This window comes from Opisthocomus hoazin, chromosome 7 (assembly GCF_030867145.1).
Source record: "Opisthocomus hoazin isolate bOpiHoa1 chromosome 7, bOpiHoa1.hap1, whole genome shotgun sequence".
NCBI lineage: Eukaryota > Metazoa > Chordata > Aves > Opisthocomiformes > Opisthocomidae > Opisthocomus > Opisthocomus hoazin.
Genome location: NC_134420.1, coordinates 45,427,008 through 45,450,545, shown reverse-complemented (window position 1 = coordinate 45,450,545; position 23,538 = coordinate 45,427,008). Strand labels below are relative to the sequence as shown.

The 23,538-nt window shown below is 45.2% G+C and overlaps 2 protein-coding genes across 6 annotated transcripts in view; one reads left to right on the top strand and one right to left on the bottom strand.

The window, feature by feature from the left end:
• PSMA6 (proteasome 20S subunit alpha 6) overlaps nt 1-23,538 on the bottom strand; it is a 242,834-nt gene that overhangs the window by 163,525 nt on the left and 55,771 nt on the right. The gene's annotated exons all lie outside the window — the stretch shown is intronic.
• BAZ1A (bromodomain adjacent to zinc finger domain 1A) overlaps nt 21,002-23,538 on the top strand; it is a 66,063-nt gene continuing 63,526 nt past the window's right edge. For 4 of the 5 annotated variants that reach the window (XM_075425329.1, XM_075425328.1, XM_075425327.1 and 1 more), the window contains exons 1-2: nt 21,002-21,085; nt 21,761-21,911. In XM_075425329.1, coding sequence (XP_075281444.1) covers nt 21,799-21,911 — 113 coding nt within the window. In that variant the 5' untranslated portion in view covers nt 21,002-21,085; nt 21,761-21,798. Of the gene's footprint in view, nt 21,086-21,302; nt 21,353-21,760; nt 21,912-23,538 lie in introns of those variants that run through there. The other variant, XM_075425326.1, reaches the window with a different exon arrangement.

Genomic DNA, 23,538 nt, shown 5'->3' with positions numbered 1-23,538 from the left:
TTCATAATATCTATGGGAACATGATGATCAAAAAGAGGTGGGCGCCTCTTGCTTTCAAAGATTTATTTCCAACTGGCAAACCAATTAATTACACGTGTAGTAAAAAAAATTCAACAAAAAACCAAAACAACCCACAAAAAACCTTAGGAGGCTTCCAGAAGCTTAAATATGTACCTCAGAATAGCCGAGCTCTACTTCAGACAGTAGAGATGTGACCAATATTTCTTCTCAGATCAGGCTAGAGCACTTGGAAGGGAACTTGTGGTAGTTTATCAGTTTTTACCCTTGTCCTGCCTGGCCAGGGGTTTCAGCTGATACGTGAGTCCCTTCCCTCCCATGCCTGGGTAAACGTGAGTGAGCAAAGCAGCAAGCGATTTGCGTCAGTTCCTGCAGGACCCCGAGAGGTGCCTTTCGGAGATCGCTCCGCAGACTTCAGTTCTGTCTGCTGACAGGATTGACTACCGTGGTCCCTGATGAAGACCAGAGATGCACCGCATCCCCCAGATACTGCCTGTGAGAACCTGTGCTTACAGCCTGAAGTTCTGCTGTGCTAAGCACTAACTCCAGCAGTATGTACAGAATCAGATATTGCTCTAGTACCCTATTCTCTATGTAGTTTGACACCAAACTCAAATTCATTCATACACTCAAGCTTCGCTTGGTTTAACGATGACCTCATCCAGTGTTTTCTCACATTAAAGACTAGGTGACACATATGAACTGGTAGTTACTGTAATATTAAGCTTTTTGCTGGCTGCTGCTCAGCTTGTCCCTGAAATTCATCTTCAGGCTTTGGACCACCCTTACCCTGAAAGCTGAGCAGTACTAAAATGCAACAATCTCAAATACTGTCACAGCACATCTTAAACTGCCTACATCTCATGGAAAAATCTGACAGATGCCTTACTTAGAAATGCTTTGGTTTAGGTATGTCATTCTATTTTGTTGCTTTAATACATTTCTACGAAAACAGGGTTACGGTTTAGGATTTAATCTTCTGTGTATTCCTAACTTCAGTCATAATCTCTGTCCACATCAAAATTAGCTGGGACATCATCTTCACAGCACACACCATATTTGAAAATGATCTTTTCATCTTTTTTTTTTTCTCTGTAAAGATCTAAAACCTAAGCAGAAAAAATAATGAAAAGAGCCTACTTTCATTTCACTGATGTGTCATGCTCAAAGTTTTCTCATCCTTTTTAAATTATTCTTAGTGTGAATTGATTTTGCGGTATTGATTCTAGGAATACTGTCTGTAAGCAGTTATGGTTTGTGCAATATACTAACCAGTAAAAAGCATCTGGGTGCATGTATTTATAAAAAATAGAATAGTTGTTTTATACATATACACATATATATACACATAACTGTAGAAATTCAGTCAGTCAAGAGGTAGTGATGGTTACAGTACTGCACTTGATTTTCAATTCCATGTTCTCACTAGAAAAGATGATAATGACCCTGCAGTTGTCTTTTCCAGTGCAGAACAGCATATGTGTTTGAAACTTACTGGGAAAAACCCCCCCATGAATTTCCATGAGTAGCTGAGAAGCTGAGTAACAAAACCTGTGAAAGATGCATTGTAACAACACACAGAATGAAAAACCCAGCGGCTTGTACCTGAAGTTACATATTCACTACAGGAAAGTGGATTTAAATTCAATGTCATAATGCTGTCACCTGCCTTAGCTGAAACAGTGCCTTATCTTACGTTGGTTTTGAGAAGGTTACATTTGAGCTATTTAAAAAAGAATTCCAAAACAAGCAAACCCACTCTTTCCTTGGAAAATTGCTCATTGTTCCTTGCTTCAGAAGGATCCAGGAAACGGTGGATGTATATATACGGCAAATCAAAGACAACAGCATGATTAATAGGCTACCTGACCTTTCCCAGGGAAAGACAGCAGGGAGGGCTGGAGAGGGACAGTGCGGGGAAGAAGGGCTGCGCAGCTCCATGGGGCTCTCTGTAGTCGGGGCAGGAACCGCATTTATGCATCCTTCCAGAATAATTCCTGAACCGTGTGTTCTCCAGTCTTTTATGAGTTGTCTGCTAATGTTTAAGGGTTCACCTACATGCCAGTTTTGGGATTAATTTAACTGTAGATCAGTTCAGAAAGAGGTAGCCATATGGATACAAGCTACAGTGACAGAAGCACTGTTAGCCTAGGATAGCCACTCTAGCAGGGTGTGAAGTACTTTTAATGGTATTTGTAAGTTAAAAAAATTAGAAAAATATGTTTAAATCATCTGTGAGAGCAAAGATAATATATGAGTGAGCTATATTGCAAGAGCTGGTTGGAATACTTTAGTGTTAATAGTGCTAGTGTTGGTACTTCAGAATAATCTGCATTATAACATAAAAAAAATTTGATAATTCTTTCAATTTTAGTTGTGACTAGTTTGCCTTCAGCTCCCTTGACAATGTGCGGCTGGTGGCTGCTCAACCCTAATTAAAGCTGAACCTTAGGATGTGCATTTACCCAAAATGATTTCTTAGAAATCTTAGCTTCCCATCAATTGCTGTACCCACTGGGTATCGCAGGTCAGGACTCCTCTGCCTCGCCACAGTGAAGAGAACAATTCAAGTCATTTCACTTGAGGTCTCCAGTTAGCGCATTTTACCGCTGTGAAATTCTCTAAGAATTAAAGGATGACAGAAAATTACCTCAAATCACATTTTAAAAGGCATTTTCCAAAAGTGGCTACGTTAGTAGACTTCATTGTCACCAGAAAGCCTCTGTTAATCTTACAAAGCATCTGCAATGAATAATCTTCCCCTCCCCCATACTTATTTGCTGCCAGAAACAGCTTATAAATGCTCAGTTGAAAACTCTGCCAAATTTTGCTTTTAGGCACACTGTTGTAAATAGAGGATATTTCTACCAATTTTGGTAGATTTACGTGGATGCAAGTAAAAGCCAAATTTTGCCTGGGTCTTTCCTCACCAGCTGCCACTCGGTGCCCTGGTCAGGACCAGAACTGCTGCCTCTGGTGTCAGTGGAAGGCAAGTGCTTGAGACGAGTCTGCCCATCGTTTGACAAATTATTATAAACAGATTTCAACAAATATTTCTTTACAAAACAAACTGGTCAGCAGGCTCCAGGCTCTATTCTCCTGATGCATTTTACAGGAAATAATATCAAGTTGGCTATTATGAAACTACCCCCTCCTCACACACACGTAATTGCTTCCAGCTTGCTGATTATTACCCTTTCCTTAACTGATAGAGTGAGAAGAGAAATAAAAATATCTCCATACAGTGGGCCAAATCCTCATCTGGTATAAATCGACATAGCTCCATCAAAGTCAATAAAACCATGTTGATTTACACCAGTCGAGGAGCTGATGCACTATAATTTTTTTACTTGCTTTTAAAAATAAAACCTTATGTGATTGTGTAACCAACATTGCAACAGAAACCAGCATTTTCTTTTGTGAAGTCAAACATGTGCCCTCCCTTTGACTTTCAAACATTTTCACTTAGATAGCCCTTTTATAGCTTTTTCCCTCCTCACCTTCTGGCAGGATTTTCCCACCACCCTTTTTACTGGGCCAGCGTCAGGACTGAGGTACAAACTGGGCTGAATGATGATCAGACGCAACATAATAATTCCGTGGACTAATGAGGATAAGGAATGAAATGCTACCACTGGTCTTTTGCACGAAAGAGAAAAAAGGGCTAAGCAAAGCAAAAAATAGGAATATTACTTCTGTACTGACATTCTCTCTGATCTCCACAACACTTTCGAGTTAGCTAATATATATATATTAACAGCACCAAGCAATTAGTAATTCCCACCCAGGACTGACAGTACTGTAAACTACTATTACAGATCGAGTTTCTTAAATCATCTTTAATATGATGAGACTTATTACAAGGTTTACTAAAGCTGACAGAAACTATGTGCTCTGCCTGGACAAACTCATATTTCTAGTGTCTTTCTTCAGTCTTCACTAAGGGCTGTCAAACAGATGGTGAATTTTTTGGGAATACTCTTTGTCTCTTGTTCCAATCAAGAGCACAGAGAGATGTTCCACTGCAAATCTTTTACATCCATGACAGGGGTTCTAGGTATTTCAGCATGGTATATTGTCAAAGAAAAGTCTGGTCTTTCCCAAAACCCTCATTTTTTTGACCGGTTAATCTGTATATTCAGACATTCATGATAATTTCAATAGCACCCCGAAAAATCGGAACATTTTTATTGTTAATGATGATACATTTTTTTACTGATTCAGAAAAGACTTTTAAGAAAACTTTTGTTTAGTAATTCTTGGTATATAGCAGTCCCTAATATCATGCTGGTATTTTTATTGAAGTTAATGGTGATATTTGCAGGATCATAGCTTTTAATTTCCAGTAGCTTTTTTGAATACTGTAGCAGATTAAGGTGCCATAAAAAATTGCAATAGCACAGATTTCCAAACGTTTTTGTGCAAAATCTGGGCAACATTAAGCTCACGTTAAAATACATAATCCATTACTTTAAATAAAATCTTGAAAATCATTCTATGATGTCTGGAATTCAGTTGCAAAGACTGAATCAGAATTCAGTCACATGTTCTGGTTTCTGGATTAATATACATTTTTTAATTCATAGGCCAGTCTGAAATGCGTTCAGAAATTACTGGAAAACTTTTCGTAGTAAGACTTGAAAATTTCCTTATCGTATTTGGTAGGTACCACTGCATTACTTCTTCTGATTTTGAAAAGATTGCTGATCTCTGGTAAACCGTGAACCCTTTGGTTTGGGGATCCTGCTTTTACTGTAACCATCGTTTTGGATTGCAGCCTGTATTCTGTAATGAGGGTTTGCCACTTGGTTGAATGAATGACTGAGATGTTAATGCAGAGAAATCCAGTTCAGACCCTTCATTACCTGTCTGTTTCCATGGCAAGATATGACTTGAAAACATGATCTAATCACTGGAGAAAACAGTGGCTTCCCAAGCACCCTGTAAGCAGGGATTTATAGGCAGGCACTCTCCAGATATGTGCAGAGGAAATTAAAATAAAACACAAATTGGCAATCATTTTCCATTCAGTCAGGACTGAAAGAGCGGCCCTGTCTGTAAATAAAGGTGGTGGTAGATCTTGCCAAACAGTTCTGCCGCACGTAGGGTAGGACAGCCCTGCACAACATGGGCAAGAAGTGTGAAGTCCTGCTGGGGACAAACAAAAAGTTATTCGGAAAGTCAAGTCCTGCCTTCCCTGGTGCTGGTGGGGACAAACAAGTTGCTCCAAAAGGAAACTACACTAAAAGACAAGGAACCAAAAAGAGTTTGACTTAGCTAGAAAGTGCAGCCCTTCACAGGGCTGCCGTCCAGGCTTGCTGGCTCTCGGGAAGAGGTTTCTGGGGCTGTGGGAGGCTTGCTTGCGAGCTCCCGGTTTAATAACCCAGAGCAGTCAAGAGGCTGCTCTCTACAAAGCTGACCCCGTTTCCGACGTGATAGTAAGAGCAAAAGTCTCATGCCAACGTCCACCCTTGTAAGGCTTGAGCTTTTCCTGGAAAAGTCACAAATTGCTCTTTGAGAAAGCTGCGTCAGGCAGTATCGAGATGGCTGATTTAGATGCTGTATCCACAGACCACTTGCCAGCCAGTCGGAGACCAGAGACGCGGCCAGTGTGGTGCCTTGTTTTGGGGAGCTTGGCTTCAGCTCTGATTGCTGAAAGGTCATCAAAGCAGAGTGCTTCCGCCGAAACGCTTCAAGCTCAGAGCTTGTTTCAGCAGAAAAAGCAAATCTAGCCAGCTCCAACTCAAGGTTCCTTCCTCCGAGCATAAATCATCTATGAAATAGGCGTAGAAGATTTAGGCAACATCTCAGACATGCTTTTCTTTTTATCTGCAGCAGAACTTTTATTTTATTCCAAAGTATGGCAACAAAGATCGAAAAAAAGCACCGCACTGCCTTGCCTTAAGCACGCTGAAGCTTTGTGGCATCTTTAGACTGGATTCTTGGCTTTGGAGACTAGAGAAACCTGAAAGTGTACTGGATATGAAGTCAAAACAGCTTGTTACCCAACTTGCTTTCTTCCACAAAGTATTGAAATATTAAGAGCACAGGCAAATAACGCTTGGATACAAGTCCCTTTGTTTGTGTCGAGTTGCATTTGTTTGTCTGAAGCCAAACTGGGTGGATAATTTTGCATTCTTTATCTCAGAAGTGAATTGTGTGGTTCTGAAATTTGAATAAGATAAGATCACAAACAAGTAAAAACATGTGTAGGCTGAAAAATCAATATGTTTCAAAGTAACAGCTGAGAAACAAATTATTCCTGTACTAATAGGCTGAAAACTAGGTTTAGGGATTCTGCTAGGGCTGATAGTATTACTAACAGCTAAAGCAGTATTACAAGGAATTTGAGCTGCCTTTATAGTAAGATGTTAATCACGCCGTCACCTAGAAATAAGGTACTCAAAAGGCTGATAATGGTAAACTGCAACATTAGGGGTTTTGTAAGCTGCTCAGTCTTAGCATAATAATTGGATCTCAACAACTGTACTTCTATTTAATCACTCACGCTGAGGTCTGTTCTTTCCATTTACCCTGAATTTTCTAATATTTTAGTTGAATTATTCAGAATAGCTACTCTCTTGCTAAGATGTTCCTGTTTTTCAGTTCAGGACTCAACGTCATTGTCACCAAAGAGTGGCAGAATTCCTGCTAACTTAATCACATTCAGACCTATACCGTGCCTAACATCAGAAAGCCATTAATAACTAGCTTGTACCAACCAAAGTCTGTTCTGTTGGTGATGACACATCTTAAAAATAGTTTCCTCTGAATGAAATCTACATTTCTGCACTGAATTATTACTTGCTGGGAGTCACCCTTTCGGTAACCCTTATGCCTTGCTGAAACAAAACATTCGTTGCCCTTGAGAAACACCTGAATAAGCCATGCCTAATATGATACAATTCAAGAATAATTAAAGGCAATAACTGAAAACTGTAGGCTAGCAGCAATATAAAGGTTTCCTTTGCCACCAGAACCTGACTTTTCTTCTTTAGCCCCTGCTTCACTTTGCGCATTTAGGAAGGGTGTAGGACTCAAGCACTCGACTTTTCAAAAATAATCATTAGAATGCCCAGTCTCTGTGTCTGGTACATAATTCACTAGGACAGAACTAAACATCTCCTGTTTATGTTTCTCTCTATATGATGAAGTGTCTCGAGTGCTGGCTTTGTCTACAAGCCAGCCATATACCTACCATAAACATCTGTGTATTTATAGCATAGAATTCCCCAAATTCTCATCACCTCACCAGATGACTGACTTTTAAAAAAAGCTACACCTGCAATAGCAGTCTCATCCTCTCTGCAGGTATTTGTTTGGTCAACAGCATTCTTCAGAGAAATGCTGTGTTGACAGGAAAAGGGACGGGTTGTTGAGTTAAGAGGCTGTGGAACAATTGTGGTGGGCAGGACTCGACAGCTACGAATAGAGCAGTAAACCAAGATGGGTGTCAGTTCAGTCCTTCAACAAAGCCAGCGTGACTCAAGTAGCGTGTTGAGGCACACCATGCAGAGACTTACCTCCTTAGTTCTGCATAAGAGTATCAAAACAAAAAAACAAGGAAAAAAACAAGAAAAAAACCCACTCAGAAATCAGCAGAACTACATGTTCCCAGTGAGGATCATACTAACACTGATTAAGATGGAGTTTGGACTAGAGGCCTCAAATGAGAACCTGTGAGAAGCTCCCAGTCCAGTTTCTTTGGTTTCTACAAAATGGGGGAGAAGTGCTGATTAAGGCGGCTGTGTAGCTTACAACAGGAAAATCCTCACGTTATGTTAAATGGCAGAGGAAAGAGAAGAAGTAAAAGAAAAATGAACTACTTTTTAACCTATTTAACAATGGCTGTAAATATTTTCATCTACATGCCCCTGAAGTTCCAACTTTATTTTCTTGGAAGTTCTTAAACAGCTGTGAAATGGTTTGTTACTTGCCAATTACAATATAACTTTGAATAATCAATAACCACAGCCATTCTAGAAGAAGAAAAGCAAGCTGGAAGCTGAGCATACGGGTTAAAAGGGATGTTTATGACTGGATGATTAAGAGCAGCAGTTGGAAGGGAGCAGCGCTGGAAGCAAAGGTAAGGCTAGAGACAGTAACTGGGACTGGGGCATACAGGACAGGGGGACTGGGGCATATAGGACAGAAATGTGTGTTTAAAAGAAGGTAAAAACTCTTGTAGTAGTGCTAGGAGCCTCACACATGTAGTGTGAGAAGCCACTGCCATTTCCAAGGGAGTGGGGCTTTCTAGCCTGGAGAAGCCTGAATGAAACATTACATCTGGTCAAATTTAGCAATTTTTGTTAGAATGTGGCCTGGTCCTGTTCCAGGAAGACTCATGGTGGTGTGAATTGATGCTATCACAGGTCAATAATTCCTAACTCTGTCTTCCCAGTGCATTGCCAACTGTTAGCTCCACATCTGGGATCCCCCTGGAGCAGTGGGAGCTTGTTTAGATCCCAGAACTGGTATCCCAGCCCTTCTGAGTTCCTAGTGGGCCTCCAAGTCCCTCTTGCTCCTCTAACCCAAGCCAGGACATGCTGCAGCCATCTCCCTGTCTGCTGGGACAGCAATCCACAACCACGTACCCTGGGGGAGGACAATGGTTTCCTGGGGAGAGGCTGCTGCATAGTAGAGGTGGGAGGAGGTAGCCTCCTGTGGAAGGGAGAAAGGGGCCAGCACTTGGAAGAGAAGGAATCTCACTCTGTGGGCCTCTTGCCCAAGCCATTCAAAGGTTAGTCCTGTTGTAACTAGTTGATTTTCTACCCCATGGTAACACCATTCAATGTATGCCATCGATACCTGTCTTGACGCTTTAAACATAATCCACTGAAGCCTGTCATGTGTTATATTGCCAAATTGATGGCTAAAATCTCCACTTATGAGCTGTAGTTGAAACAGCAATCAAAATACAACGTGGCACTAACAGAATCCAAATGAAATTCATACGCTAATACAGATATGGTCTTTATTTCTTCTACAAAGTTTAATGTGGGCCTAACTTGAAATGTACCGTAGTATGCATTACTTCTTATGAATAAGAAAACCACTTATGACAGAGCACTCAATGGCATCTGCCATTACAAGTTACTTAAAAGCATTCTTAAATACTATAAATATCCCAAGGAACTGTGATTTCTTTCTACCCCAAAAACTTTTTATAACATCAGAGCAAACTAACTTTTGATGTACACTACTGCTGTAAAACTGGATATGACAGTCCAATGCTGAACTCTGTTTCTGATTGATCAGGATGAACTTAAAATAATGCTAGCTATTTATTTTTCCTAATGATCTAAATTATTCTGAAACTAGAAATTCTAGGAAACTGTGGCATGTTCAAAGTCATAAAAAAAGCCCCCAAAAGCTGAAAAGGGCAACATAAACAAAACTGTTATAAATCTAATGTGTTTTAAATCAGGTGGTGAACAGCAAGGTGAAATTCACCTTGTAGGGATAACATTTATATACCACTTTCCTTGCAGAAGTGTCAGAACAGGGAGTCAGCTGAATCATTCGGTGCATAATCTTTTTCTTATCTTTTCATGAGACAAAGTTCACGGGAAGTGATATGGAGATGGAGAGTGCTGAAATGAGGAAAAGAGTACTCTCAAAAAGGTATCTGTCTTGCTCTTTTATTTTTCGGCTGTCATGGTTTCGTCACTGTCACTGCCTGACCTTCCAAAATGTGGTACTGATGAAAATCCTTCTTTAAAAAAGGGTTTCATGCACCTGCAGAAACAGAGGACAGGATGTGATCATCACTTACGCCAGTGAAGCAGCTTTAAACGGCTGAAATCAGCATCTTTCTCAGGTGTCCTTGTGCTGTTCCCTCCTCAGTCAAACCTGGAAAAGGACTAGCCCGTGTTTGGAGAACCTTAGCTGTCATTTCATTTTGCTAAGCAAGCCCTGCAAGCTTATGGTGTCTCTAAATAAGGTTTTTTGTGTGTTACCTACTACACTTTAAATTATTGTGAACCTATCTCCGCACTGTTTAGGCTGCTTACTGTACTGGCAACTAAATTAGTTTAGTTTGGGGGCATGAAGTCCTCTTTTCCTCATAACTGGCATCACCTATCTCTTAGACGCACATTGAGTGTTCCTCCCACTAAACATCTGATTGTCATAAAAGGGGAAAATAACATTTTCTTCCTGGCTTTAGAAGTTATTACTGGAGTCTTTAAATTAACGTGTCTATCAGGAGGACAAAGGGGTAGTACCAGCTCTAGCCCTTCCTCTAAAGTCTTTGTAAATAAACAGACAGTAAGCAATTTCTTGTTCCCAAATCCTGTGCTTGGCGCTTAGGCCTATTCGGTGCCCCAAAAGGCTCTTTCTCTCTCTTCGCTTTCTTCTTCCTTCTCACAGAGTGTAATACCCAGTGAGCCCCAGGAACACAAAACCAAAATTTCCGTCCCCTTGCTCTAGGCAACAGCTAGACGGAGGGTTGGTTTTTTGTTCGGTTTTGTTTTGGAGTTGGGTTGGGATTTTTTTGCTCCTGGAGGCAGTGGCTTTGCTCTTAATTCATTCCCATCAACCTGGGAAGATCACACATACTGCCTGGACTGCTTCTTGCTCAGGCCTTCAGATTCAACCCATTACTTTGGACAGCTGCTACCTCAACGTTTCCAGTTATCACTGTACAAAGACACGTATCTTGGAGCACCCTCCAGTTAGCCTGAAGGAAGAGCCAGTAGGGCAGCCAGCTGCATAAATCAAGTATATGACTGTCAGCAGATTAAAGCCTTTTGATGTTGATTATTAACTGTTTTCAACATCGTAAAACGTTGACTCTTTTTTATTACTCCACAAATTCTCATTACTTCCTCACCAGACAGAAGCTTGAGAGCGTGTTTGTATAAAACAAGCAACAGGAACTCTAAAATGATACCTAGGCTGGTGCGCTAGAGACAAAGGAAAAGCAAACACGCCCAAACCCTATCAGTTGACATATTAGAAAAATAATAGTTTCTCCATGCTGATTCTATCCTATCTCCAAAGGTGAAGAATTCAAAAAAAAAAAAAAAAAGAAAGGGAAAAAAAATGAAAGGTACAGTGAACATTCTGTTTAACTATCCTGGGGTTTGTTTGGTTGTTTAAAGAATTAATCAGCGGCTCCTAGCCCAGGGGGAGCGTTCCCGAGGCAGAGCGGCACTGCAGAGCGGGTACAGGCTGCCGGTGCCATTTCTTCCTTTGCCTGTGTTCTGGGAGTCAGAGTTTAGAAGCAGGGAAGTGTCAGCTGTCATAGTGGGTCTATGCCCTGCGGAGCTGTTCCTGGAGAAGTGAAAATAGTTATGGCCAGGGCAGTTAAGCTGCCTCTAGACCTGTTTTGAACTGTTGGAGTAGAGCCAAGGACCTGGCTCAACTGATAGATTTTGCTTTCAGGTTGCATAAGCGTAAGTAACCTGCAAGACTTGATTATTTTTTTAGTACAATGGTGAAGTTCAGATAGGATTATTTAAATAGCAACTGCAATAGGACCCGTGTAAGCATTTTTCTCTTTACCTTAATCGCCCTCCCAGATGCTGCATCCTTGCTTGAAGGCCTTTGGGTTCTGATCTTACAGCTGCTCAAGTGTTTTGACATACTGAACAACACTGAACCTTTAAAGACCCTGCCCACAAGGGGTGGTGTGTATTCACTTACTTCTTCAGAAAAATTGCAGATCGCATTCATCCACAGTATTTTTATTAGGAAAAAATTATCTGGTTTCATAATGAACTAAAGAGCAATTTTAGTATGACTGAATTTATGGGGGTAACATTCCCTCCTTCTGCATACTGTTTTGTCTTGATGCTCAGTCTACCTGTAACTTCTTTAGAAATTGAAGAACACTAATGAGCTTTTCCTCTCACAGACCTTTTGCAAAGGCTTTGGGACATACTCGTATGGGGAAAATACTTATGTCTTGAAATACATGACTGTCACTATCTAAAAGGAATTAATAAATCATATTTAAGTTTAAAGAAAATAGTATGTAAGTCAGTCAGCTGATAGGGCTGGATTTCTAGCTTCACTAATACTATGGGAGGAAAGCATATTATATCACATATTTCAGATACTTCAAGGCAAATCTCCCTTTGGTGGGAAAAGCATATACTTACACCAGTCATCTGATAACAGAATTAGGCAGAGTTCCTACACAGGCAAACTCCAGTCAAAAGGAACTTGGTTCCAAATAATGCTAAAACTAGTATATGCACAAAGCTTGCTCTGGCTCATCTAGATCACTTTTTACACCTACTTAACTAAATACCTTTAAAGCTCTGTGTTAATGTGCTTATATAAAGTTTACACCTTGTTTCTCAGTGTGTCCACCTGACAGTTCGCACCACAGCAGCTAAACTGATGCCAGAACGACTCCAGTCAAACTATTTTGCAGTCTGGTCTGCATGTAAAGCTTACGATACATCTAAGTGCAGGATTTAGGAGTAGACTGCATTAAAAAAAAGAGGAGTCAGGAAAGTTCCCTCCTGCATTCCCTAACACTGTGAAACCGTGACGGTTTACAGGGGCTTTTATCCTTCCCTAAATCCTTATGAACTGATAGTTTATTAAATAAAGTGACAGAAGGGATGGACTTAATTTTGCAAAAAAGGATGGTCACATGCACAAGGTCTATACAGCATGGAAATATGAAAGACTAGTTATGTAGATTTATTCTGGTTTAAATGAAGAAGCAAAGTCCAACTTATTCCATCAGCATTTTGTTTCTCGACCCCCACTGGCACTGATTATATTTTACGACTCAACAGAAGGACTTCTTAATGTCTGAGCGGTTTCATACACACCGTGCACCGATGCCGAGCACTGGACGTGCTCCGGCTGGTAGGAGGAACGGCGCAGCTCACAGCCCTAAAACCGAGCGCCGCTTCTTCACCATTGACTAAAGGGGCGGCCAAACCCGGTGCCCGTAACCCACGCGCTTCAAACCTCGCATGTGGCTTGGAGCCAAAAGACTCTTCCTACCCAATTTCGGCAAAGGCCGAAGTGGCAGAGAGGGCTGTGGGCATCCTTCGGGCAGGGAGTGGCTGACTTCATGGTGGGCCACCCGTGCACGACTATCGCGCCGGTTCCTAAACAGCCATCTGGAGACACACGCCGGGCCATGGAGGAGGTTGAGGTGACAGACTGCGCGGCCTTTAAGCCAGATGTCCAGCCCTTCCTCAGGAAAGCTGAGATCCGTGTGTGGAAGCTCCCACCATCGCCCAGGCACAGCGGCAGTGCCCTGGCTGTTGAAAACCGGCTGGTGTAGGAGCGGCTCCGGCCTCCTCCACACCCATCACAAAATTCGTGGTTCCCAAAATTGTTTTTCTTCCAGATCCCACAGTTAGTGCCAAACTCTGTCTGAAAGCCACTGATGGGCCAGCCTGCAGAGTTGGTGCCCACCACGGTGGCAGCGTCGGCCTGAAGTTAAGATATGCATTGATGGCAGTGAATAAAACTTCCCTGGCAGCATTTAGTCATGCACACAGTCGGACCGAGCTTTGCCAGCTGACAGATAACCACTTCTATTTGCTTCTGCAAAGTCGTTTGGAAAGTCAAGGCTTTTGTAACCAGGTTTTATGTGGACACTAAGAAGATTTCATAGCTGTTGGCCTCAGAGATGGGCTGTAGCCACCGTCTGTTGTGGAACTCACCAGGAACCCGACCATCGGCACAGATCCGAGCTGTGTTTCCTGGCGTACCTTCTGCTTTCCACCTCCCCATTTTTATGACAAATTGTCCTCCTGCCAGCAGATTCCTTCAGACTGTGTGAATGAAGTATTATTTGTGGGGAGCAAAAAAGCGTCTTATTTCAACTTCTGTCAGTTGTTAAACATTTTTATCCAAGTGTTCATGCAATATTCACAAGTATTAGATAATGCTGAGGTTGTAACTCCTTTTGCTGCTAAACTCTCAGTTGCACAACAGGCAAGCAATGGAGAATTGAGGTCATGCGTATGCCTTGCATGGGTAAAAACCTATCTACGAAGCAGGAAATTCTCTCACTGAACTTCAGTTTTTTCACAGAGGCACAACAAACCCACTCACAGACATCAGAAAACAAAAATCAAGATAGTTTTGGGCAGGCATGGGAAGGCATGGGCATTTTTAAACCTCATCTGACCTTTTAAACCTTTCTTCTTGGTATTGACTTTAGTGGGGGTACTTACCAAGACAAGGTAGAACTGTCCTGCGCACTTTTCCTTTCTCTCAGTATTAGCTGCATTTCTGCCACTGGACCTCATCTGAGTCAGTGGGACTGAGTGGGACTGAAAGCTTTTTTAAAGGAAGGGTCTAACCCATCATATCCATTAGGGACTAGGCAGAGCTGCAGGTGATCTTTTGTTTTGCCCTAAAGCTGGAAGTTTTGCCTGCAGTTATAAGTCACCTTCTGATTTCTAGGGGGCAATGGGATGGTCAGTATGCTGTTTGAAGTGTTACTGTCTCTGTGAGCCTGGACTTACATACAATTTTTTATTACATTCTGTAATTACAATAACTAGAGTGCAAACTTTTAAAAAGTATTTTAGCCTGAGATATTTATACCAATTCAACTTTAAACATGGGTATATTTAGAGATGCATAACAATAACTTGCATCACTGGAAATTGTTAGTGTAGAACAGTAAGTTATTATTATAATGGATATAAGCATTTTTACAACGTTATATCTGTGTCCACACTGTGGGGTTGTGCTGAATGATGTCTCAGGTACTATAAATTCCATGTGGGAAGGTGGTCTTAGGATTGTAGAGTCTTGCCTTTGCTTTTTGTTTAGAAACTTCTTGGATGACTGGAAATTACAACTGAAATAATTTTCAGTTTTTAATTCACAAGTTACTGAATCTTTAACAATTTCATTCTATCAATTGTTGTGCTAAATTGGTACTAGTAACAAAAAAAGTTTACATTTTCTTCCTTGCTACGAAGGCTTAGCTACTGCACAGTAACAATCCTACTAACTTTCCAGCTGCTCTAAGTCTTCCAAAGACAGCAAGACGAAAGCAGACACTGGATTTACTGCCTTTTAGGTTGTTTTTCCCTTAGTTATGCTCTACATGCATGCTTTACATAAGCCAAACACATTTACAAGTGCCTGACTTTTAAGAAAGGGGAAAATTGCATCAGTATCTCGCTTTCTCTTGGACATGAGGCCCCAACATGGGCATCGTGGGACAGCGGTGCCTACCTAATGCATGCCTGCCCCTGGGTCTGTGAGAGGAGGGAGAACGATCACGTATGTCGGCTGTGCCTCAGGAGCTCTCCTTTCAAAGGATCTCCCTTGAGTACAGTGTTCCTCTAAGGAATATAGTCTCTGGCCATGATGTAGTATGGTGGGGTCCCCTCCAGCTTTAGGACTCAGTACACCAGGTTTGGATCACTCTGCCAGCACCCAGTTAATACAAGCAGTTATGGAAAAGCAGTGTGCTGCAAAAGCACAAAATCAAAACTCCAGCTTATTTTGTACCCAGGGCAAGCTACCTCTTTATTCCAGCCCTCATCTACCTGGGCTGAAGCGGTGGCCACGGTCTAAGCATGTGCAGGAGCATCATGGTGGGGCTGTTCCACTGGCACACACCACGACTCTCCCAATTGTCAGCTGGGGAGACATCCAGAGTCCCCGTCTAGTCAGGCTGAGGCTCGCGCAGCTACTGTCTTCTTCAGCTCTGCTCTTATTTGGCATCTACCATTGGAAGAGTCCTTAGATAGTTCACCTCTTTGCCTCATCCTTCCTAAAGCCCTCCATGAGAGATGAGTAGCAAGACAGAAGAAAAGAAGTTGGGGGCCAAAGGAGTCTGCTATTGAATGGTTAAATCAGTCAGAATACCAGTCACAGTCGTGAGTCATCACATTTGTTGACTGAATGACTCCTCTGAAAATCCAACATGGTGTGTATTTGAGTGGAATTATATGTTTCAGGTTGGCTCATCACACTAGTCTTAGACTAAATAAGCCAGATCAGCTACTGGGCCAACTTCTCTTCATGTGCTCCTCAGCAGAAACTGCACTGCATGGGATGTCTTTCAATAGGCAAACAGGTTTGTCTAATCTCAGTATTACTGAGAAAAATGTTGGGACTGTATAGTCATATAACAAAATCATACAGTAACATCCTTGAAATTACCGGTTCTACTCATCAGTTGGACAGAGAGATGTTCAATACAAGTAATTCAAGAAAGATGAATGCAAACTGAGTAAATGGTAGGTTAGTATTACGCAGTTGGAGAGTTCTCAGTCTTAAAATTGACTGCATAAAGAATATCCTAGAGATTCATACCCAAGTTTCAAGCAGGTTGACGCAGGATATTTATAACCCTTCTAAAATGCCATACATCACTCCAGCAGTGACAATGTGCGTATGCAGCAAGAGATAGCAAATTCACCCGTCATTCATTCAAAATCATTCATCAGTCATCATTCATTCTAAATATTGGTTAGCAAGGAGAAATTCAGAATATTTTAGTGTCAGAAAATTTTAGTAGTGTCAATGCTCTTGTACCCTGTGCACTGCAACTGTAAGAATGAAAATGCAGTACCAATCCTCTCAGAATTTAAGCTGGTTTCAGAGACACTATTAGGAAATGAATAGTGGTTTCACAACATCATTTTATCGTTTTGTAATCAGGTTAGAGGCCAATCATACGTGGTCGTCGCTGCAAAGTAGATGAGGTCAGCGTTCCTCACCACTAGTATAAGGTTATCAGCTGAAATACCTTTAATAGCCCTTTCTGAGAGGGAAAATATAGGATATGATTAAAGTAAACTTTAAAGGAACATATCTCTTAATTTCTGGAGTTGCATGGAAATTGAGCATGCAGTATCCATTAAAAGCAGTGAGAAATGTATCGCTAAATTCTATTAAACTGTGCAAAAAAAAAATGCAGAAGATGGAATACCTTTCTGCAGAATAACTCTGATGATAGAAGAAAAATCTCAGTGCTCCATGAGGGCTTTGCTGAGGGATGGGCCCTGCTGTATTGGGCAGTATTTAACCTCGGCAACAGGCGAAGCAGACTCCGGCCATGAACTTACTGCCCTCTGCGATAGCAACAGACCCAAGGATTATGCCTGCATTTGCAGCTGCGGAATGCCTGGGTTAAGACTACTAAGAAACTACCAAAAAATGTGACTTACACCAAAAACTCACTGACCACAGGGACTGATTTTTCACCTTTATTTTTGACTAACACGAAAGCAACAAGTGTTGAACACGTCCAGCAGCTGCAGAATAAGGAACCTCCTGTCCTTGTGATTACAGAACTGCTGTAAAAGCGTGTTGAAATACAACTGAGCTAGAATGAAAGAAAAATGAAATGTGTTGTGAAAAATCATCCGTGTGTCTCTTCCTTTTTTTTTTTTTCACTGAAGCATGTTATTTATAAGTGAGTATGTTATTAAAAACTGAGCATAGCACTTTACAGCCAGTAAAAGACAATAGACCAAATGTTACTGTTACACACAGCTGGAGCGGATTGATAAAACCAGCACATTGTTTTTGCTCACATATTTTAAAGTCTAAATAAAGATACATGATCAAAAGAGTAAATTGGCTCAGCAAGGTGGCAGAGAAAGGGCAAAAGGTGAAAAAACCCTATATTGGTAAGTTATAAAATGCGTAATTGGATAAATAAGGTGTTTTTGCTGGGTGCTGTAAGCTTTAAAAAAGTGATCTACGGTTTGTATGCATTACGGAAACAAAGGATTTTCAAAACAGTGTTTGGAAAGAAAAGGGATCATACTATTTCCCAAAAATCTATTCAGTGCATTAAAATGAGTCAATGCTCACATATGTTATACTTCCCCTTTTTTACATGCTCCAGTCAACTGTGAAAAAGGTAGAGATTACTGATATTATGCCATTTGACTGAACGACTCGCCAGCAATCTATCATTTACACAAATAAGTGCATTTTTCACATTCATCTTTTCAACCATTTGTTTTTTAAAAAAGTAAGAGTTGAGAACCTAGCACACCATTCAAAGTCCACGGAAGTCCTTTATGAAGAAATCTAATGAATTATTTTTTTTTCTGACCTCAGCCAGACCCTGAAAGAATAAAGTGGCAACTTCAGGGGAGAAATAAAAAGAACAAAAAAAGCAAGCAAGCAAGCAAGTGGCTAAACACACTCTACAGAAAAAAACTCTCCCAATTGCATGATAATACAACTAAAACTGAGTGAAGTTTTTGCTTTTGCATGGTTCCAAGTATATGATTTGGCTAAACATTAGTTATTCCAATATAAAGTTAGGTGTGAATTTAAAGCGGCAATGGTCTAGTACAATAATTTTGTGTGCTCTCTACTTGTTCCAGAATAACTACAGTCACATGTGGAATTATTTGGTAATGGATATAGCTGAATAGATATTTTGGCATACCTGAACAGATGTTCTGGAGTATCTTTATGTAAAGCAGTTCTTGGTGGTTTAAAGACAGGAAGAAATAGCATAGGACAAGGAAAGAAATCCACGATAAAGCAGGGACCATGTGAAAAGAAATAAAAATTCTGAGAATTGTGGGGAGCTTTGAAAGAGCAGCTTGGGGGGCTGCCCCCATCCTGGGCCGACACTGTCCCTAGGAAATTGTTCTACCCTTGTAAAGCATAGAGACCAAGCATTCTGTAAGATTTTATGTTCCCAGTACAAATATTTTTAAAGCTCAGTGAATGAGAACTGCAACCTCCCTGGCTAGGGAAGTCTGTTTAGTATGGTTGTTAGTGTAGAAGTCATCTTCTAGTAAGAAAGCAGATTCTTTTTTGCCGCTGTGTGGCAAACTCCATGTCAACAACCCCAGTGAATGTCATCAGTAATCCCACTCTTGTATCTCAAACCAAAACTATACTTTCAGTGACACATTAGAAAAACCAAAATATTGCAAAAATTAAGCTCAGTATAAAATCCAATAACTATTCCCATGGAAGGACAGTAACCTTTTTCTGATTTCTCAGAATTCATTTCCATTGAAATCTCAACGCCCACTTAGTAGACATTATCTGGTGTCATAAAAAATTGTTCCAGTTCCTGCTGACCTTACTGGGAGCAGAACCAGAGCCTGGATCCGTGGATTTGAAAGAGCAGAGCTGGATGCAAAGGTGAAAACTAAATGAGCTGCTCCTCTGTATCCTGAAAGCATGAAAACCTAGCGCAACCTATTACTTGGCGAGGATCTGTTCACTGGAAAATCACAGAGGGAATAATGAGGGGGGAAGAACAAGAGGAGGAGGAAAAGGTGAGAAGAAAAGAGAAAGAGGGCAAGAAAGAGCAAAAAGCAAAAGGGAATTTGCTTTTGATGTCACAGTTCTATCAACTCATGCATTTTTCATGGGTACCAACTAGTGCTAAAATAATGCTGTGCTGACAATCCGAGCATGAAAAAAAAACAGCCAAGTTCCCAAACATCATGATACTGGCTTAAAAATAATGAGATCTGCAAAAATTCGAAACTCAAAGCTTTTCTTTTCCTTCTAATTTGTGAACCTTTTTGGCTTAGCATGTTCAAGTTTTTCTCTCAAACTTGATATTTAGAAATGTAATTATTTTTAAGGAGACCTGAGGTTCCAACTTAATCACGTCTGCTGCAGAGCTAGAGCTTAAAACAAAGCTAAGTGTTACAAAATCTCACTGTAATCAGAAGAGCTGGCGATGCTAGATGTCACAGCCATGGCACACAGTACAGGTTTGATGCAAAACGAACTACAAATTACCAGATGTTAGATACAAGTGCATTAACTCGAGTTGCATCTGTGCCCTTTGCTGGAGAGTAATTAAAAACTGAAAGTGAAGCCAAACGAGAACAAACTGGCAGGACTCGGGAGTTAACCTGTTTTGTAGCTCAGGCCTAATACTCTGTAAACTTAACCAGAAGAAGGGAGCATTCACTTTTCTCACTGCTTTTGATTAAAACTCGATCGCTTTTTAAACAAAGTGCTTCGCGGACTGGATGTAAAGGTCCTCTCCGGTTTTGGTCCCGCAGGCTGCCTTTGCTGGCGGAGGTGAAGGCAACGACCTGTGCGCAGGTGCGGGGAGCAGCACAGGGGACCCCCGTTTGCAGGAACAGCGTTTGGAGTCGCAAACTTCAACTGTTTGGGTGCCAGCCTTCAGGTGTCACCCGCTGCTGTGGGGGTGCGAGCCCGTTCCGTCGAGTTTCTACAGCTGGCCGGTAGATTTCTCATGCAGGTGCTGGAGTGCCGAATGATCATGGACGTGGGCTTTCTGGGGTTTTATGCCTTGAAGTGGGCTAGCACTCTTAAGAACACAAATTAACACCCCAGGTTTAATTACCAATGGCACTGTAAATGCATTAGTGTAAAAATAAAATAAAAAAGCGGTGAAAAATTAATACGCTAGTAAAACCAGGTAGTGACACTCTCAGTGAACTGGAAAAGCACCGAGGCGCCGTTCAGGGGCCCGCGTACAGCTCTCCCGCTCCCCTCAGCTCCGTGCGGTCTGGCTGCCAGCCCCGACAGCCGTGTGCCCGGCGGCAGCGCGTTCCCGGGCCTGCGGGCTGCGGGGCGCGGAGCGGGGCCAGGCGCCGGACCCGCCGCGGGGAGCAGCCCGGCCGCAGGCCGCTCGCCGGGCCGGGGCCAAGGGCAGCGGATCGCCCCGGGAGCCGGCAGCTCGGCGGCGGCTGCTCGGCGGCTCCCGGCGCCCGCTCGGGAAGCGCTGGTAATGCCGGCGGCGGGAAGCTCGGCCGCTCCGCTCCGCGCCGTGCCCCGCAGCCCGGGCGAGAGCCGCCTTCCCGGCCCGGGCGGGCCACCCCTCCCCGCCGCCCCGCACCGGAGATCTCCGGCTGATAATTCAAAAATGGAGGATGCGCCCTCTCAGCCATTAATTAATAATGTAGCTCGCTGTCTTCCTGTGTGACACACGCTGGAAGGCACCGAGCGGCCAATAAAGATGTAGGGGAGAGCGGGGGAAGGCTCCTCCCCGCAGCTCTTCCTGATCGAGGGCTCGGAGAAGTAGATCAAAAACTTCCCCGGAGCCGGGGGGGGGCAGAGGACGGGGGAGAAACGCGGCGACGGGGGGGGGGGGCACCGCGCTTCGCACCGGCCGAGCGGCGAGGACAGCCCGCGGCCGCTCCAGGTGGGCAGCGGGTGGGCGGAGGGGACGGGAGGGAGCCCCCGGGGCCCCCAGCCGCGGCAGGCCGGCCGGCGGGCAGCCCAGCCCCCCCCCCCCCCGCGCCGTGGCCCGGCCCGGCCGGCGCGAGGCGCGGAGCTGAGGGGGCGAGGACCCCGGCACGGGACAGTGTCCTGGCAACGGATGGAACGGATGGAACTGCGCGGCCGACGCTGCCGTTGCCTGCCGGGCGTTTGCTCTGCGGGGAGGCGGCGGCGGCGGCGGGGGAAGTTGGTGCGTCCGGGCCGGCGTGTGCGGGTGGGAGGAGGGGGAAGGGGGTGACCCGGGGGCGGGGGAGCCGGCGGAGACAAAGCGGTGGCGGCCGGGGTATCCCCGGGCCGAGCACGTTGCGCGGCCGGGGCGGGGGGCGTCGCCCCCGGCCGCCGCTGGGCGTTACGGCCCCATTGTGAGGCAGCGGGAGGCGGAGGCAGGATTCGCCGCCGCTCCGCGCGCAGTCCCAGGCAGGCAGCGGCGTGTCGGGCACACAAAAGGGCCGCCGCGCCGCCGCCTCCTCCCGCTCCCTCCTCCGCTCCCCCGGGGGGAGGGACACGCCGGGCCCGCTCCCTCCTCCCCGGGCCGGGGGGCGCCGCTGCCCGCGCTCCCTCCCTCCGTGTTGTAATTTTTTTCCCTCTCCCCTCGAAGACGGTCCCGGGGCAGGAAGAGAGGCGCGGAGCGGGGCGATGCCGCTGCTGCACCGAAAGCCCTTCGTGAGGGAGAAGCCCCCCGCCGACCTCCGGCCGGACGAGCGCGTCTTCCACTGCAGGATCACTAACGAGATCTTCAGGAACTACGAGTAAGAGACGACCCCCCCCCCCCCCCCGGCGTCCGCGTCTCCGCGTCCGAACTGGCCCCCCCCCCCCGGCGGCGGTTTAACCCCCGAGCGGCTGACACCTGGGCGCGCGGGGAAGGAGGGAGGGAGGGAGGGAGGGGATTCCCCGGCAGCGCGGCGGGGAGCCCTGCCGGCGGGGGGGCGAGGGGCTGTCGCCGAGCCCCTGCCCTCCCGAGGGGGTGGCGGGAGAGGGCGGGCCTCTCGCCCGGGGCAGGGGGAATCCCTGCCCCTCCCCGGCGGGGGGATCCCGCGGCCCCCTCCCCTCGAGCCGGCTCCTTCCTGGTCCCCCTGCCCCCGCCGGGGAAGCGAAAGTTGTGCGTGTGGGAGGCGGCGGGCGGTAACGCGCGTCTGCCGGGCCCGGGCGCTGCGCTCCGCTCCCCGCCGCCCCCGCCAGCAGCCGCGTGTCGGCGGCGGACGGCGCTAGGCCGCCCGCGGATGGGGCCGCAACGGGCCCGGCTGCACCCGGCGCCGCGGGGCAAGCGGGGCCGCTCGCCCCGTTGTGGCAGCGGCCGGGCGGGGGCCGCCGCCTGCGGAGCCCGCCGGGCTAGGCTCCCGCCGCCGCTCACCCCTCGCTGCCGGCCTTCCGCCGGGCCGGAGCGTCGGGGCCGCCGCGCTCGCCCCGCCTCCGCAGGGAGCCGCCGGCTGACCCGGCTGGAAATGGCCGGCGGGGCCGGGCCCGGGGGGAGCGCGGCCCAGGGGCGGCTGCACCTGCCCGGCGGGGCGCGGGTCCCACAGCCGGAGCCCCCCTTCCCTTCCCCTCCCCTCCCCGGCCCGGCGCCGAACGGGTCACCTTTCTTCCCGTTCTTGGTTTTGTTTTTCCTTCCCCGTGTGTAAAAAGAGCTGGGGGGGTGGCGGAGCGGCGGTTGCCGGTGGGGGGGTGCCGCACGGGCCGTCCCGGGCCTGCCGCCGCCCGCTCCGCGCCGGCGAGAACAATGGGCAGAAAGTACCGGCCGGACTGCCCGAAGGCCGGTCCGTGTGTGTGCTGACCCCCGGTCTGACACGGCGCCATCCCCGCCCACGGAACGGCCCCCGCCTCCCAGCCATCTCTCTTTTTATTTCTTACTTCGTTTTCTTTAAAGACGCGCAGACTAAGGAGATTAAATCTGAAATACTTTTCGTTCGCAGCATATGGAATTAGAGCACACCTAAATCTTTTTCGTGCTTGGACTTGTTTTTCTTACTCAAATACACTTCACCTAATAAATTTTTCGAGAAGTTGGGTGAGGTAACTCAGGCGGGTAATACCTTGCTGTTTCTGGGCGATGCGCTCTGGAGGGGACCGGGTGTGTGTGGGGGGTGTTGACTGTTTTGTTGGAGGTATTGTAAGCAGTGTTTTCGTTGTAGAAGAACCTAACAGGCAGGAGCTGACAGCCCCCTGTTTCTGCAGGAATGAAATTCCCCCTCCCCCAGCTTCCGATATTTTGAAAGCTGCTTTTCTGGTTACAATTATTGTTATCACATAATTAGATGACTCTTGTGTGTGTGTTGACACTGCACTGAAATACGTTTCCAGGTACATGTAGTTTTGCGAAAATTTCAGCATGAAGAGTGTCCTTTTTAAAACATCTTTCTGCTCTCCAAGGCTTTGGTG